Source organism: Nanorana parkeri, unplaced genomic scaffold (genome assembly GCF_000935625.1).
Source record: "Nanorana parkeri isolate BGI_ZX_2015 unplaced genomic scaffold, ASM93562v1 scaffold740, whole genome shotgun sequence".
Classification (NCBI taxonomy): domain Eukaryota; kingdom Metazoa; phylum Chordata; class Amphibia; order Anura; family Dicroglossidae; genus Nanorana; species Nanorana parkeri.
This window is the reverse complement of record NW_017307008.1, coordinates 347,286-364,753: the sequence shown is the minus strand read 5'-3', so window position 1 is coordinate 364,753 and position 17,468 is coordinate 347,286. Positions and strand designations below refer to the sequence as shown.

Genomic DNA, 17,468 nt, shown 5'->3' with positions numbered 1-17,468 from the left:
TGATCCAAAGGACTCAGAAGCGGCACAGTCCCCAGGGTTCATGGTCTGGATGTGAACACTGCAGCGTGCCCAGCATGAGTTTAGCAGCAAACCTAACCTCCGAAATGCATGGGCAGTTTTATGTTTTCTTGTTATGTATCAACCAGTCTATGAACTCTTTGGTCTGTCACTCTCATTAGTCCAGGAGTGGGCAAGCTCGGCCCTCCAGTTGTGGTGAAACTACAAGTACCATGAGGCATTGCAAGACTGACAGCCACAGGCAAGACTCCTGAAGGCAGAGGCATGATGGGATTTGTCGTTTCACCACAGCTGGAGGGCCGAGGTTGTCTAGCCCTGCATTAGACTTTCTACACATGGATCCTAAACCTTGGGCTCACGATTTTAGGGGTACACTGGTTAGACATCGACCTCACCTTTACCATACAAGGTCCAGTACCTTGTATGGCAAAGGTTATAGGTTAAATGACAGAGGTCGCGACCCTTCCTTACTTCCTATAAAAGAACTCACCCATTGTGTGTCACCAGACACTGACGCAATCCCAGCTTGCGGAAAATGTCCACCACGATTTCCATTGGAGTCTGGTCCGTGATGGTAAAAGGACTGAGGTCCATGATGGAGCGGAGTTTTACGCTAGGAGGTGATGTCGGAGGCTGGGGAGGGGTGTGTTCCGTGAAGTATATCCTCGAAGTGCTCACGACGCCATCTTGTTTCTTCCTCGCACTCTCTGCAAAATGAAAAGGAAAAAGGTTACATCAGGCTGGTGTCCGTTATATCTGACCTCCGGCCTCCCCTTCAGCCTTCTACCTGACCTCCCGTTCAGTCTTCTACCTGACCTCCGTCCTTCCCTTCAGTCTTCTACCTGACCTCCGGCCTCCCGTTCAGTCTTCTACCTGACCTCCGGCCTCCCGTTCAGTCTTCTACCTGACCTCCGGCCTCCCGTTCAGTCTTCTACCTGACCTCCGGCCTCCCGTTCAGTCTTCTACCTGACCTCCGACCTCCCCTTCAGTCTTCTACCTGACCTCCCCTTCAGTCTTCTACCTGACCTCCCCTTCAGTCTTCTACCTGACCTCCCCTTCAGTCTTCTACCTGACCTCCCCTTCAGTCTTCTACCTGACCTCCCCTTCAGTCTTCTACCTGACCTCCGGCCTCCCCTTCAGTCTTCTACCTGACCTCCGGCCTCCCCTTCAGTCTTCTACCTGACCTCTGTCCTTCCCTTTAGTCCTCCTGGGCTGAAATGTCTTCCTCTGATATCGCTGCACACTGGGAGCTTCTCACAATGTGCATTAGAAGCTGCAGCAAGTCAGATAGAGCTCCGCCTCATTTCCTGGCTGGAGGATGTCCAGCATCCTCTGGTCCTTCCCTCCCCAGCCTGATTGTCCCTGGCCCCGCCCCTTTCATTCATTGGATTTTTAGTTCTTTCAATCATGGAGGCTCAGCATCACACGTGGGTGGTCTGCATGCAAATACAGCCTGCCTAGGAACACCCATTTCAGAGTGACCACCTACCAATAAAATGGCTTTGATATTTGCATAACCCCTCCCACTGCTTGCATCAGCGCTGAGGGCTCTTATGAGGAGAACTGAGGCAGGGTGCTGTGATGTTCAGGAAGCTATGTACAGCACCCTGCTGGACCCTCCCACTTGGGGGTGGGACCAGACCCTATAAGTCTTACTGAACTGCAAGAGAGAAAAATTAGGTCTCCTGCCCTACCTGCTGGACCCCTCCCACCTGGGGGTGGGACCAGACCTATGAGTGTTGTTAAACTGCATGAGAGAAATATTAGGTATTCTGCCTTGCCAGGCAGGACTGTGCTGTTGAGCAGAGCTGTGTAAATCCCATGACTGGGTGCACAAATGCAAATCCTTTGTGCCGCTCCCATATATGCATTTAATTTGTGTGAAGTTCAGCTTTATTGGTGCACAGGACCAGGCTATGGGCCAGAACCAATCATACTGCACATTGGATTTAAAATGAAGACGTACCTTCCGGAAATATGGAACATCATTTACACATAAGAAAGAAATGTATCCCAATGGAGAAAACAAGATGGTAACTCACCGAGGGAGATGATCAAGTCTCTTCTCAGCACGAAGCCCACCAGCCTCTGAGACTCTCGGGACACCACAATGGGAAAGCCGCTGTAGGTGGTTTCGCTGATGGCGGCCTCGACGTCGGCCACCGTCATACTGTCCTGAGTGATGACCGTCAGGGACGGGTCGTTACGCCGCGGGCGCATGACGTCCATGGCCAACGTCTTATGGCCGAACTCTTCTTTGGCTTCCAGGAAAGGATACCCGTTCAAGTGGATGTGGGCGTCGTAAATGCTCTCCCGCCCCAAGGCGTCTGCCACCCATTTGCTGGTCATGGCCGCAGCCATTAAAGGCACGATGTATTCCAGTCCACCGGTCAGCTCAAACATGATGACCACCAGGGAGACCGTCATGCGGGTGGCTCCTCCTGCAATAGACAGACATGTGGAAAGGTTGGAAGCTTCCATCGCTAATAATATCAAGTCAATAAAAAGCATACAAAGTGTTCCCCTCTACCAACCACAAATGACTCCAAATCGACATGACAAATATTTGGGTGTCAGAATAAACCTGGAACATTTACGGTTCCCCTTAAAGTGAAGCTGAGTCCAGGCTACGGATGTTAAATAATTTACATATTCCAGACACTGACCTCTGTAGCTGCAGGCAAGGGAGAGCAATTCATCCTCAGCTCCCCCCTCCTAACAGTTCAGCTCAACCAGCTTGCCCCTCCCTGCAGCTCGGCTTCCCCTGCTCCCCCCCTTCAGAATTAACCTGGCATCTAAGCTTACCCTTCTCCCCCCAACCGAGAGTGACTAAGCAGCTCAGCTCACCATGCTTCCTCCTCCCAGCAGTGACTCAGCAGCTCAGCTCACCATGTTTCCCCTCTTCAGTATTGACTGGGCATTTAAGCATACCCTTCTCTGCCCCTCCCAGCAGTTGAGATCACCCTGCTTCTGCTCCCAGCAGTGACACAGCAGCTTGGCTCCCACTGCTCCTCTTCTTCAGCATTAACTTGGCATCTAAGCTTACCCTTCCAGGAGTGAAACAGCAGCTCAGCTCCCCCATCTCCCTCCAACCAGCAGCTCAGATTACTCTCCTTCCCCCTCCCAGGAGTGAACCAGCTCACTCTGCTCCAGGCTGCCATCACAGACTCTGCAGCTCACCCCACCCTACTACCCCCTCCAAGCAATTTCTAAGCAGCTCAGCTCACTCTACTGGGAGGGGAGAGGAGAAAAAGCATGGTCACTGCAGGGAGAGGGAGCATGGTGAGTCATCGCTGGGAGGGGGAGAGGAGAAAAAGCATGGTCACTGCAGGGAGGGGGAGCATGGCGAGTCATTGCTGGGAGGGGGAGAGGAGAAAAAGCAGGGTCACTGCAGGGAGAGGGAGCATGGCGAGTCCTTGCTTGGAGGGGGAGAGGAGAAAAAGCAAAAGCTCTGACACTTCAGGGAGTGACACAGCTTGCTGCCAAGCTCGGCTTCCCCTGCTCCCCCCCTTCAGAATTAACCTGGCATCTAAGCTTACCCTTCTCCCCCCAACCGAGAGTGACTAAGCAGCTCAGCTCACCATGCTTCCTCCTCCCAGCAGTGACTCAGCAGCTCAGCTCACCATGTTTCCCCTCTTCAGTATTGACTGGGCATTTAAGCATACCCTTCTCTGCCCCTCCCAGCAGTTGAGATCACCCTGCTTCTGCTCCCAGCAGTGACACAGCAGCTTGGCTCCCACTGCTCCTCTTCTTCAGCATTAACTTGGCATCTAAGCTTACCCTTCCAGGAGTGAAACAGCAGCTCAGCTCCCCCATCTCCCTCCAACCAGCAGCTCAGATTACTCTCCTTCCCCCTCCCAGGAGTGAACCAGCTCACTCTGCTCCAGGCTGCCATCACAGACTCTGCAGCTCACCCCACCCTACTACCCCCTCCAAGCAATTTCTAAGCAGCTCAGCTCACTCTACTGGGAGGGGAGAGGAGAAAAAGCATGGTCACTGCAGGGAGAGGGAGCATGGTGAGTCATCGCTGGGAGGGGGAGAGGAGAAAAAGCATGGTCACTGCAGGGAGGGGGAGCATGGCGAGTCATTGCTGGGAGGGGGAGAGGAGAAAAAGCAGGGTCACTGCAGGGAGAGGGAGCATGGCGAGTCCTTGCTTGGAGGGGGAGAGGAGAAAAAGCAAAAGCTCTGACACTTCAGGGAGTGACACAGCTTGCTGCCAAGCCCGCCCCCCGCCCCCCTCTCCACCAGCCCCCCCCCACACTAACTACATTCACATTAGCGCATCGCTATGATGGTCTGCCAATAGGAATGTGCAGGTGGCAAGAAGGGAAAGGGGGAGGAAGGGACAAGCTTTAGCACTATGAGGAAGTGTCTGAGCATTGCCTGTTACATAGAACTCTCTGCAACGCATGAAATGACATTGATGGGAGGACAGTACTCACCTAGGCAAGCAGCCGCCCCCACCATGGCATAAAGACCCGGCGTGATGCAGTCTGCTCCTTGGCTACACCACCCTTTGAAGATGAGCCAGTCGTGGTGGTGGAAGGCGAGCTGCTCCATGCAGACCCCCATGAGTCTTCCCATGATGGCGCCCACAGCCATACTTGGGATGAACAGACCTGAAGGCACCTACATACAAGAAACAGATGCTTTACAAATCATTTCACATGTAAATGTTACAGAGGTGCCCCCATTAAAAACATACCGTCCCGTCCCCTCGCCTTACCTTGATACCAAATGTAAAGATGGTGATGACCGCTTTAAATATCAATGCCAACGACAGCTGCCACAAGGCGGTGTAGACCCCGCTACGGGCCGAGCGGTCAGGCAGGTTCCCGACGTTGGTGCTGTTGAAGTCATTATTGTAATCGCAGAGCTTGGACGAGTCCAGCAAGCCGCAGTCATTGAAAAGCTCCGATATCAGCTCGCTGGAGCTCGTCCGGGTGTACTCATTCGGGAAAGCCAAGATGGCTGTAACGGCCGTGACCACCAGGACCTCCGTCACCGGATAGTGGCCCAGCCTGGTCGTCTTCCTTCGGCGGCACCAAGCTATGTTGCCACGGATGAAGAAGGCGCCCCACAGGCCTCCGAATATCCCCAGGAGGATGAAGGGGATGAGTTCGATGAGGTGCCAGGGAGTGTGGAACTCCACGTAGAACAGGACCAAGCGGCTGTTGCCGAAAGGGTTGATGGAACGCAACGTGAACGCGGCTACCAGTGCAGCAAAGAACGAACGCCAGAGGGTCTTCAGGGGAAAATAATAGCTCACCTACAACCAATAAAGAAAAGTTGTAACTATGGTGACGTCATTGTGGAAATAAATTAAATATTCTGTAAAGTCACAACAATCTAAAATAGTAATTTCAGACCTCACACTTACATGAACCAAGCTGTGTAGTTTCAGCGGACTCAGAAGCTCCAGAAGACTCCTGGCTGTCACTCAAGTGACACTATATGGTGTGCTGCCCCATGCAGTGACACTCTAAGGAGATGAGGGGGGGTTATGGAGATGGGAGGAGGGGTTATGGAGAGGGGTTATGGAGAGGGAGAGGAGGAGGAAGAGATGAAGAGGGGAGAAGATGAGGAGAGGGGATGAGACGAAGGGGTGATAGAGAAGTGGAGAGAGGATGAGATGAGGAGGGGTTATGGAGATGAGGAGGGAGAAGAAGAGGAAGAGGGGGAGAGATGAGGAGGGGTTATGGAGATGAGGAGGGAGAAGAAGAGGAAGAGGGGGAGAGATGAGGGAGAAGAAGAAGAGGAAGAGAGGTTATGGGGATGAGGAGGGAGAAGAAGATGAAGAGGGGGAGAAATGAGGAGGGGTTATGGAGATGAGGAGGGAGAAGAAGAGGAAGAGGGGGAGAGATGAGGAGGGGTTATGGAGATGAGGAGGGAGAAGAAGAGGAAGAGGGGGAGAGATGAGGAGGGGTTATGGAGAGGGAGAGGAGGAGGAAGAGATGAAGAGGGGGTATGGTATGAAGAGAAGAGAAGATGAGGAGAGGGGATGAGACGAAGGGGGTTATATGGAGATGAGGAGGGAGAAGAAGAGGAAGAGAGATGAGGAGGGGTTATGGAGATGAGGAGGGAGAAGAAGAGGAAGAGAGGTTATGGAGATGAGGTAGGGAGATGAGAAGGGTTTATGGCAATAAGTAGGGGGGGGGGGATGAGGACAGGTTACAGAGATGGAAGGGTAGGAGGTGAGGAGTCTATTTTCTTTGTAATCCATCAGAAATAAAGTAGGCAGGGCTGACACCCCATGCTTAGGAATTTAGACCTGTGTTGTAATGTGAAAGGGGAAGCTGGGCGGCGGTACCGGTATTTTTCTGTACTTGCAGTGAGTTTAAATGGATAACACATGGGGAAATGCGCACGTATTACAGATATGTACAACACATGTTTTCTTTAGTTTGCCATGACATACACTTTAAATGTACAATTACCTCCTCCAGACTGAAAAGGACTCCTCCAATGGGAGCCCCAAAGGCCACGGACACTCCAGCGGCAGCTGCAGCAGACAGCACCTAGAAAAAAAAGGGTACAGGGACAATCTAGTAATTGTGTATTGCAGGCAAAGACCCTCCAGACACAGAATGATGTACTAATATAAACCTACAAAACACCCATGATGTGTCACCCATGATTCCCGGCCAGGGGGTAGTTGCTGCTCTTATCCCCAACTACAGATCTTCACAATTTGGAATTCCCCTTTATGATGGAGGTGGAGAATCAATAAATCACCCCAAAATCTTGCTCTGTTGTATGCTTTACCTCTCTCCTCTTGGCTTCATTTTTGCGGTACTTGGTGAAAAGGTGGCACAGGATGTTCCCACAGCAGCAGGCCACATGAATGAGGGGTCCTTCCTTCCCCAGGCTAAGGCCAGACGATACAGCCAGCACCAGAGTCATGGTTTTGATGATCAGCGTCCACTTGCCCAAGTAGCCTCGGATTATGAAACCACTCAATATCGTTTTAATCTAAAACCAAAAAAAACACATGCAACTAAATCAGTAGGGTGACAACTTATACACATGTAGAACCTCCCTCAGCAGCGATGGAATGATGTGGGACGGGGGCTAAGGGCTTAACTTCTTGGCTCTGGAGCTAAGTCCTGCTCATCATCCTCCCTACAACAAGACCTCCATTACTGGCCACCCGTTGCGTACTCTGGAGCTAAGTCCTGCTCATCATCCTCCTGACAAGGAGACCTCCATTACTGGCCACTCATTGCGTATTCTGGGGATAATTCCTGCCCATCATTCTCCTGACAACGAGACCGCTATTACTGGCCACCCATTGCGTATGGGGGCTAAGTTCTGCCCATCACCCTCCCTACAATGAGACCGTCATTACTGGCCACTCATTGCGTATGGGGGCTAAGTCCTGCCCATCATCCTCCTGACAACGAGACCACCATTACTGGCTACCCATTGCATATGAGGGTTAAGTCCTGCCCATCATCCTCCAGACAACGAGACCACCATTACAGGCCACCCATTGCGTATTCTGGGGTTAAGTCCTGCACATCACCCTCCCTACAACGAGACCGCCATTACTGGCCACTCATTGCGTATAGGGGCTAAGTTCTGCCCATCATCCTCCTGACAACGAGACCGCTATTACAGGCCACCCATTGCGTATGGGGGCTAAGTTCTGCCCATCACCCTCCATACAACGAGACCACCATTACTGGCCACTCATTGCGTATAGGGGCTAAGTCCTGCCCATCATCCTCCTGACAACGAGACCGCTATTACTGGCCACCCTTTGCGTATGGGGGCTAAGTTCTGCTCATCACCCTCCCTACAACGAGACCGCCATTACTGGCCACTCATTGCATATGGGGGCTAAGTCCTGCCCATCATCCTCCTGACAACGAGACCGCTATTACTGGCCACCCTTTGCGTATGAGGGCTAAGTTCTGCCCATCACCCTCCCTACAACGAGACGGCCATTACTGGCCACTCATTGCGTATTCTGGGGCCAAGTCCTGCCCATCATCCTCCTGACAACGAGACCGCCATTACTGGCCACCCATTGCATATGAGGGTTAAGTCCTGCCCATCATCCTCCAGACAACTAGACCACCATTACTGGCCACCCATTGCGTATTCTGGGGTTAAGTCCTGCCCATCATCCTCCAGACGAGACCAACATTACTGGCCACCCATTGCGTATTCTGGGGCTAGGTCCTGGCCATCATTCTCCTGACAACAAGACCGTCATTACTGGCCACCCATTGCGTATGGGGGCAATGGCTTGGTATCAGCATTTCAAGGTTTTCTTTACATATCTATTTAAGGGATGAGTTCAGAACCCAGTTCTAACATGAGCTTCTCCGAACCCGGAAGGGACATGGGTCTCCCACTAACTCAGTTACAGCCCAGCCCTCAGCTGCACTTAACCAAAAGGGGTGGGATGCTTGTGATGGCACCATTGACCTTATATGCCCACATGTTCATATTTGGTCACTGTCATTGACCACATGTAGCCATATAAGTTCAATGACGTGACAGCAATCCACCCTTTTGCTTATGTGCAGATGTGGAGCGAAACTCCCCAGCTGCAGCCGATTGGGTGGCAGAGAAAGGAGCTTCCTTACAGATTCAGAAGAGCTCAGGTTTGGACCGAACTCGGCTCATTCTTAATCATTTTGGTGGGAAGGTGTCGCAGCTTGAAACCCGAGTTCTGCAAAAAGCCATATCAAATAACAGTGTCCGCCTCTTCCCAAATCTATATATTAAACTACAGGATGCACAACTCAACTAGAAAGGTGGGAACACCCAAGAACAACTACGCAACTTCAGAACTTGGCTTACCTCAGGAATACCGGAGCCACAGGCATATGGTGCAAAGTTACGGACTAACAAGACCGCAAGGAGGGAGAAGAGGAGAGCCCATAGTATATACATTATATATCTCAAGATATAAGGAAATGCCCCCTGAAAAAAAAAGGGTATTAGACCACAAATTAATATAGGAGATAGGTCATCAACAAAAACTGAGCAGAACTAAGACAATGTAGGCAACTGTAATCTTCCAACTTTGTAGTAACAGTTTGGTGAAGGCCCTTTTCTGTTCCACCATGACGTCCCCTGTGTACAAAGCCAGCTCCATGAAGACATGGTGTGACCAGCTTGGTGGAGGAACTCGAGTGTCCTGCACAGAGCCCTGACCTCAACCCTACTGAACACCTTTGGGATAAATTGGAATGGTGATTGTGAGCCAGGTCTTCTCATCCAACACCAGTACCTGACCTCACAAATGGGAAAAATTGCTATAGACACCCTTCAAATTCTTGTGGAAAGCCTTCAAAAAGAAGAGTGGAGGGTGGTATAGCCACACAAAAGGGGGCAACTCCATATAAATGGCCATGGTTTTGTAATGGAATGTCTAATTATCTCCTATAGGTATGATGGTCAGTAGTGATGAGAGAACTGGTCTTGACCTCAACCCTACTGACCACCTTTGGGATGAATTGGAATGGTGATTGTGAGTCAGGTCTTCTCATCCAACATCAGTACCTGACCTTACAAACGGCACAAATTCCCACAGACACCCTCCAAAATCTTGTGGAAAGCCTTCCCAGAAGAGTGGAGGCTGCTCTAGCCACAAAGGGGGCAACTCCATATTAATGCCCATGGTTCTGGAATGCTGGGCCCAACAAACTCATATGGGTCAATGTGATTGTCAATTCCAACGAGTTTCAGGAAGATACCCCCGCATGTATATCCATACAGGTAGCACAGACACCTTAATCCAATCGCCATGGAATGTGTCAAGGCAGATGTTGATTGTCCAAGAACAGAATGGGAGATGTTAAAGTTGTGGTGCCACCCTGTTCTAGCTACATAATCCCATCCTTGGTATCGGAAACTCTGTGTAGGTGTTAATCATTTGAGTTACATAACTGAAGGTGTGAACTGTTGTCAAATCTCCAGGGGTAGAGGTGTTACAAATGGCATTATATGTGGAAGTTAGATGGTATTGAAGGTTTTGATATCTCTACCTAGGTGATCCGACAACAATTCACATCGTTAGACATGTAAATGATTAAATGAACACCTATGCAGACTTCCTGACACCAAGGATGGAATTATCTATCTAGAAAAGGGTGGTATTCATTGGAACTGAAGAAGTGGCTTGCAGCAGCTATGAAACATCTTCAACATTACAGAACAAGTCCAGTTGAATGTGACTTACTGCTACGAACCATAGTGTGACCTGGATACATAAGAACCTTCAAAGACATACACTGGAGATAAGTCTTTGTGCTGCATTTAATACCAATGTATACTTAGATATCCTAATGTAACCTTTATGGATGCACCGATACCTATACTAGTATCTGTATAGGTGTCGATACAGAGTATTTGGATGAGTGCTCATACTCGCCCAAATGCTCCGATACTAGAACTTCTGGTCAGATGGAGCTATCCCTCTGAATGGCAGTGCCGAGGGAGCATGAAGCTGGCTTCCTTTCCAATCAGGAAGCCAGGCGGTTGGTTATGACCAGTCTTCCAGATTGGCTAGGAAGCCAGCTTCACTTGTTGGTAAGCAGCCTAACCAATCAAGTAGCCGGGTGGCACGTCATGACTCTCCTCCCTGCTTCTTGATTGGTCAAGAAGCCACGCTGCCCATCAACAAGTTAAACCGGCTTCCAAGCCAATCAGGAAGCCGGGAGGTGGGTCATGACATGCCGCTCAGCTTACTGATCGGCTAGGAAACCAGCTTCACTTATTGCTAGGCAACCTGGCTTTCCTAACCAATCGGGAAGCTGGGCAGCACATCATGACTCGCCTCCCGGCTTCCCGATTAATCAAGAAGCCAGACAGACTCGCCAAGTGAAGCCGGAACACCGTTTTCCCAGGCAATCAGGAAGCCAGGCGACGGGTCATGACTCGCCTGCCCGACTTCCTGATTATCGGGGCACCGGTACTCGCGAATACCGGAAAAAAATATCCGTCCTCGCACTCGATACCGAAAAACCGGTATCAGTGCATCCCTAGTAACCTTACTACCTACTATGCTGCGTTTGCTTATCTGCAATTTTATAATCGCAGACCAGAGTCAATGGACATTTTACCTGGATTCAAATGCTCCAAGGACAAACTGCACTTCAGTGCTCTGTTGGACTAAGTTCTTCGCATTTGGACTCAGGTTGGGGAGGAAGGGGGGTGAACAGGAGTACATGGAATTGTTAATTTTTGCATTTGCAAAACCTAACAATAATGTATCTGATAGAAAACCAAAGTCTCACCTCTGACTCTCCGAGTATTAATTGAGACCAATTTCTCCATTCCGGACATTCATTTCTGTCTTCAAACTTCACATCCCGAGAATTCCAGCAGCACTGCTCGTGGTTTAACCAGAACCTGCTCAAACAAATGCCCTCCTTCAGATCCGTCATCCAGTGCGCGGAAATGTCAATCAGACCGGCTAGGGAACCTGATATCAAAGTAGATCACACTGGTGAGTGTCAATCATTTCTGTCATATTCATGTGTATGAAAATAGAACAGAAAAACGTGCGTATTTTATATCTATTTATTCAAAACCTCTAATGAGCTTCTAGCACCAAGAAAAAAAAAAAATCACTTGAAGTGTATGTACACTAGGGATGCACCCATAACGGTTTTTCGGTATCGAGTACAAGTCCTGATTTTTTTGGGGGGGTACTCGACGATACCGAATACTGATAACAGTGCCCCGATTATCAGGAAGTTGAGTGGCGGCAGATCAGGACACGTCACCCGAATTCCTGATTGCCTGTGTGTTCTTAGAACACCGCCTTCACTTGCCGAGGCGCTGTTCGGCTTCCCGATTGGTGAGGAAGCCAGGCTGCCTAGCAACAAATTAAGCCGGCTTACTAGCCAATCAGGAAGCCGGGCGACATGTCATGACCTGCCTTCTGATTGGCTAGCAAGCTGGATTAATTTGTTCCTAGGCAGTCTGGCTTCCTGACCAATCAGGAAACCGGGAGGTGAGTCATGAGCTGCCTCCTGGTTTCCTGATTGATGAGGAAGCCAGGCTGCCTAGGAACAAGTGAAGCCGGCTTCCTAGCCAATCAGGAAGCCGGGCAACAAATCATGACCAGCCTCCCGGCTTCCTGATTGGCAAGGAAGCCGACTTCACTTGTTGCTAGGCAGCCTGGCAACAAGTGAAGCCGGCTTCCTAGCCAATCAGAAATGCTCCCTTGGCACTGCCGGTAAGAGGAAGATATCCCTCTGACCGGAAGTTCCGGTATCGGAGGTAAGTATCGCGGCATTTGTACTCACCCAAATTCTCGGTATCGGTGCATCCCTAATGTAAACCCTAACACACCCTAGTCATAACACACTTTGTGTCCAAGGGTGACAATGCAGCTCCTCTACAGATACAGTATGGTGATTGAGTTGGGTAAAATGCTTCAGAGGAAGAGGTCCAAGCCAGGGACTTATCCGGAACCCCTGCATTGAATGTTACTGGAGTGCTGCCTGCTTCTTTTTTCCTTTGGGTTTACAGGAAGTGCATTACTGGCAGGATCACCAGGTGAAAATAAAGGAGCAGAAGTCAGAAAAAAGAAAACGAATGCAGCCACGGCATCTACAGACTAGAAAGCTGCAATATAGGACATTTTTGTTCTTGGGTTTAGATACATTGTAACACCTTATGGACACGTAGTTATAGTTTTACTTCTTTTTCAAGGTACCTAGGAGGAATCTCTTACAAGAATGAATGGATTGGAAAGAAAACCTCATTCGGGGTATTCACCAGATGGCAGAAGAATTTCCTTGTTAAACACAACAAGGAAGTTCTACAGGAGGTCCATCGCCAGCTGAAACGGTTGGGTGTCCTTCTAGACTATAATCCTATGAACAATACATCTCTAAAATGAGGAAATATTACTGTAACATGGGTCTAAATTAAGGTAAAGTGAAAAGAAAAATGTGTCAATGTATAGTGAATAACACAACAGCGATCACACTACATGGCCAAACGTATGAGGACCCCTGTCCAAATTACAGAGTTCAGGTGTCTCCGGTGAAGGTTCTGTTGATGCTTCATCGTACAAAGACATTGTAGACAATTGTGCTCTTCCAAGCTTGTGGTAAAAGTTTGGTGAAGACCCTTTTCTGTTCCACCATGACTGCCCCGAGACAAGCCAGTTTCAGATAGACATGGTTTGGTATTAGCTCCTATAGGTAACATGGTCAAAACCTTGTGGAAAGCCTTCCCAGAAGAGTGGAGGCTGCTATAGCCACAAAAGGGGGCCAACTCCATATTAATGGCCATTGTTTTGGAATAGGAGTGTCCTGCAAGCTTATATAGGCATCACATCCCTTGATCGAGACCAAGCTGATGAAGGGGCTTCTCTTGCACCTCTCGTCCAAAAACCCCTGGAAATGGGGACAGGGAGTGTAAGGACGAGGGCCGGTGTAGCAAGTAGATTCTGTGAGTTCAGGTCCAAAGACAGGCGACAGTCGAGCAGCAGAAAGGTTGAAACAGAAGCAGAGCCAAGGTCGCAAGCCGAGGTCAACCGGCCTGGCAGTGAGGAACCAGATTGGAAGCAGAGCAGGCTTGGGGTCACAAGCTGAGGTTCGTAACAGCAGATCAGAGCAGTACAAGACAGAAGGCGAAATCTGGTAAGCAAGCTGAGGTCACAATAGACATGTAGAGTTCCAAAGAGAGGTCAGGAGGCAAGCTGGGTCAAACGCAGGTAACAAGAAAGCAGGTTGGGTGACACATAAGCAGGTAACTAACCCAACACCACTCAGCAAATTGTGTACATTACCCGCCTGACCATTAATGTGTGTCCTACACCAATCCGTGCGCGTGCCTGTACGTGTATTCCTCCGCGCTAATGTACGTTTGCCTACAGTTCTAAGCAGTCTGTGTGCTGGTCTTCTGAGACGTTTCTGACAATAGGTGAGATGGTCAGGTGTCCGCAAATCTTTGGCCATATAGTCTACTTAACACAGCAATTTCTCCTGCGTATTATTTTTTTTTCATTTAAATCACATCCAAAAATGTTCTCCATCAATCGGGTAACTTCCTTTACCTGCAAACAAACCGATCAGCAGCATCAACATCCACCCCGAGAACGCATCGCTGACACTGTGCAAAAGGGCCCATGTAGATTCTTTACTCTTGCTCAGGATCTGAAAAAAAATAACACATTTCATTACTATCATCTCCTGCAATGTATTAGAATTACACACATACACTATATTGCCAAAAGTATTGGGACGCCTTTACATGCACATGATCTTTAATGGCATCCCAGTCTCAGGCCGTAGGGTTCAGTATTGGGTTGGCTCCACCCTTTGCCGCTATAACAGCTTCAACTCTTCTGGGAAGGCGTCCACAAGGTTTAGGAGTGTGTCTATTGGAGATTTTTGGACCATTTGTGAGGTCAGGTTCTGATGTTGGATGAGAAGGCCGGGCTCGCAGTCTCCGCTCTAATTCATGTCAAAGTTGTTCTATCTGGTTGAGGTCAGGACTCTGTGCAGGCCAGTCACGTTCCTCCCCCCCAAACTCCCCCATCCATGTCTTTATGGACCTTGCTTTGTGCACTGGTGCGCAGTCATGTTGGAACAGGAAGGGGCCGTCCCCAAACTCCTCCCACAAAGTTGGGAGCATGAATCTTTACACTTGGCACAATGCAGTCAGGCAAGTACCGTTCTCCTGGCAACCGCCAAACCCAGACACGTCCATCGGATTGCCAGACAGAGAAGCGTGATTGGTCACTCCAGAGAACACCTCTCCACCTCTCTAGAGTCCAGTGGTGGCGTGCTTTCCACCACGGCATCCCACGCTTTGCATTGCACTTGGTGATGTGAGGCTTGGATGCAGCTGCTCGGCCATGGAAACCCATTCCATGAAGCTCTCTACGCACTGTTGTTGTGCCAATCTGAAGGCCACACCAAGTTTGGAGGTCTGTAGCCATTGACTCTGCAGACAGTTGGCGACTTCTGCGCACTGCGCGCTTCAGCATGCGCTGACCCCGCTCTGTCATTGTACGTGGCCGACCACTTCCTGGCTGAGTCGCTGTGGTTCCCAGTTGCTTGCACTTTGTTATAATCCCAGTAACAGGTGACCGCGGAATATTTAGTAGCCAGGAAATGTCACAGATGGACTTATTGCACAGGTGACAACCTATCACGGTACCACGCTTGTAGTCACTGAGCTCCTGAGAGCGACCCGTTCTTTCACAAATGTTTGTAGAAGCGTCTGCATGCCGAGGTGCCTCATCCTATACACCTGCGGCCATGGAGGTGATTGGAACACCTGAATCCAATGATTTGTAGGCGTGTCCCAATACTTTTGGCAATATAGTGTATATACATACACACAGGGCCACCGATAGGAGAGTTCAGGCAACCCTCCTGTACCGGGCCCCAGTGGGGGCCAGGGCTTCAGCCTGTCCTGTGACACCACAGGAAACCGTTTCCTGGTTTTCAGGGACACCGACCTCCAGGGTGCAGTGAACTGTCCTACATCAGTCCAATGGAAGCCATTGTGCAGTGACCAATGTAGACAACCAAGGTGTGGGCTTCATTGCTTCCAACCAATGAGGCTACAGTGGGTTTGGCCTTATCAAGCAGGAAGCTCACAGGTGGGTCTGACACTGTCCAATCATGTCTTGCCTGTTCATCAGGAAGAAAGCACAAAGGGACAGGGGAAGCAAGAACTGGGAGGGGAGGGCCAGGTCTCCTTCACCCTCATGCACAATGTACCTGAAGGACTACAAACCGGCATGGCTTCTGCTTAATACTACTTGCAGTGTGTGTTGGGATCAGTATGGCTGCAGCCTGATCCTCCTTTATACACTGTAGATGTACCAGCATGTTTCCTGTGTATGTGGGGGCCCAGGAAGAAAAAAGGGGTTCTAAATCTTCCCCGCTCTAGCCAAAACTTAAGAGGGTTTTGGCTCGACATTGACACTTACAGGTCTTGTCCCTCTCCCCGTCTGTGACTGGACAGTGATAGGAGAAGCAGTGGGCTGATAAGCTCATCTCTCCATCACTCTACTCTCTTCTCCTAACGGCGTGCTCTTTGGTAGCACAAATGAGCGAGTGCTTCTGCTGATGTGCATTTTTTAAAGGATAAATGGACTTGTAGGTCCTCCATTGGTCCCCCTGCATTGGTGGGCTCAGGGCCAGCTGTCCCCTTTGCCCCAATTGTTAATGTTGTCCTGCCTAAACAGAATCCTTGATATAAAAATGTATATTGCCATTAGAACAATAACAAGCAAAAAAAATATCTTACCTCTCGGTGCCGGTCTCGGTCTCTAGACTTCTCCCGCACCCAATCGATAGTGTTAAAGTCCTCATATGTCCCCACTCCTGGCACCTCCAGAAAATCCATCATTACCTTGTTGGGGCCGTGTAATCCATTTCCATTATATGCCGGAAAGCCTGTAGACAGACACAGCGATTATAGAAAAATCCAAGAAAAGGGGGATAACTTTGGGGTTCAACTCTTGGCACACAACATAAACAAATGCTTGGGGGGCACTTGACCATCACGCCTACGATAAGGCAAGAAGTATGTTGACCCCTCTATAAATGATGGAGTTCAGGTGTCTCCAGTGAAGGTTCTGTAAATACTCCATCATACAAAGACATTGTAGACAATTTTGTTCTTCCAGCCTTGTGGTAACAGTTTGGCGAAGACCTTTTTCTGTTCCATCATGACTGTCCTCTGTGTACAAAGCCAGCTCCATAAAGACATGCTGTGACCAGTTTGGTGTGGAGGAACTCGAGTGTCCTGCACAGAGCCCTGACCTCATCCCTACTGGACACTTTTGGGATTTAACTGGAATGCCGCTTGTGAACCCAACTCAATATTCCTGGCAAAGGGACACTCCATGGCAACGGCCATGGCAAAGGGACACTCCATGGCAACGGCCATGGCAAAGGGACACTCCATGGCAACGGCCATGGCAAAGGGACACTCCATGGCAACGGCCATGGCAAAGGGACACTCCATGGCAACGGCCATGGCAAAGGGACACTCCATGTCAACGGCCATGGCAAAGGGACACTCCATGTCAACGGCCCAGGCCGAAGGGACAAGCGATATCAAAGGCCATGGCAAAGGGACACGCGATATCAAAGGCCATGGCAAAGGGACACGCAATATCAAAGGCCACGGCGAAGGGACATAAGATATCAAAGGCCACGGGGAAGTGACACACGATATCAAGGGACATGCGATATCAAGGGACCTGACGAAGGGACACTCCATTATAATAGCCATGGGAGAAGGGGGCAACACCCCATTAATCGCCATAGGAGGAGGAACAACCTTACATTAATGTCCATGGTTTTGGAATGGAATTTCCAACAAGCTCATATATGGTATACAGCCAAATTTATGCGCAGGGGTGGCAGGTGCCCACAGGGATTTCAATAAGAAACTGGTGAAATTAGAGTAGTATATGGCCAGCTTAAAGATCAAGAGAAAAAGGA

At 49.7% G+C, this 17,468-nt stretch overlaps 1 protein-coding gene across 1 annotated transcript in view; it reads right to left on the bottom strand.

Annotated features, from left to right (window-relative positions):
* The window catches only part of CLCN5 (chloride voltage-gated channel 5), a 32,837-nt gene extending 16,425 nt beyond the window's left edge, over nucleotides 1-16,412 (bottom strand). The window contains exons 1-10 of the mRNA XM_018564245.1: nucleotides 16,264-16,412; nucleotides 14,054-14,153; nucleotides 11,274-11,461; nucleotides 8,833-8,955; nucleotides 6,784-6,990; nucleotides 6,456-6,536; nucleotides 4,745-5,287; nucleotides 4,461-4,647; nucleotides 2,061-2,459; nucleotides 509-725 (exon numbers count right to left, since the gene is read on the bottom strand). Of these exons, the coding sequence (XP_018419747.1) occupies nucleotides 509-725; nucleotides 2,061-2,459; nucleotides 4,461-4,647; nucleotides 4,745-5,287; nucleotides 6,456-6,536; nucleotides 6,784-6,990; nucleotides 8,833-8,955; nucleotides 11,274-11,461; nucleotides 14,054-14,153; nucleotides 16,264-16,365 (2,147 nt within the window). The 5' untranslated portion in view covers nucleotides 16,366-16,412. The remainder of the gene's footprint in view (nucleotides 1-508; nucleotides 726-2,060; nucleotides 2,460-4,460; nucleotides 4,648-4,744; nucleotides 5,288-6,455; nucleotides 6,537-6,783; nucleotides 6,991-8,832; nucleotides 8,956-11,273; nucleotides 11,462-14,053; nucleotides 14,154-16,263) is intronic.
* Between the last annotated feature and the right edge of the window lie 1,056 nt (nucleotides 16,413-17,468).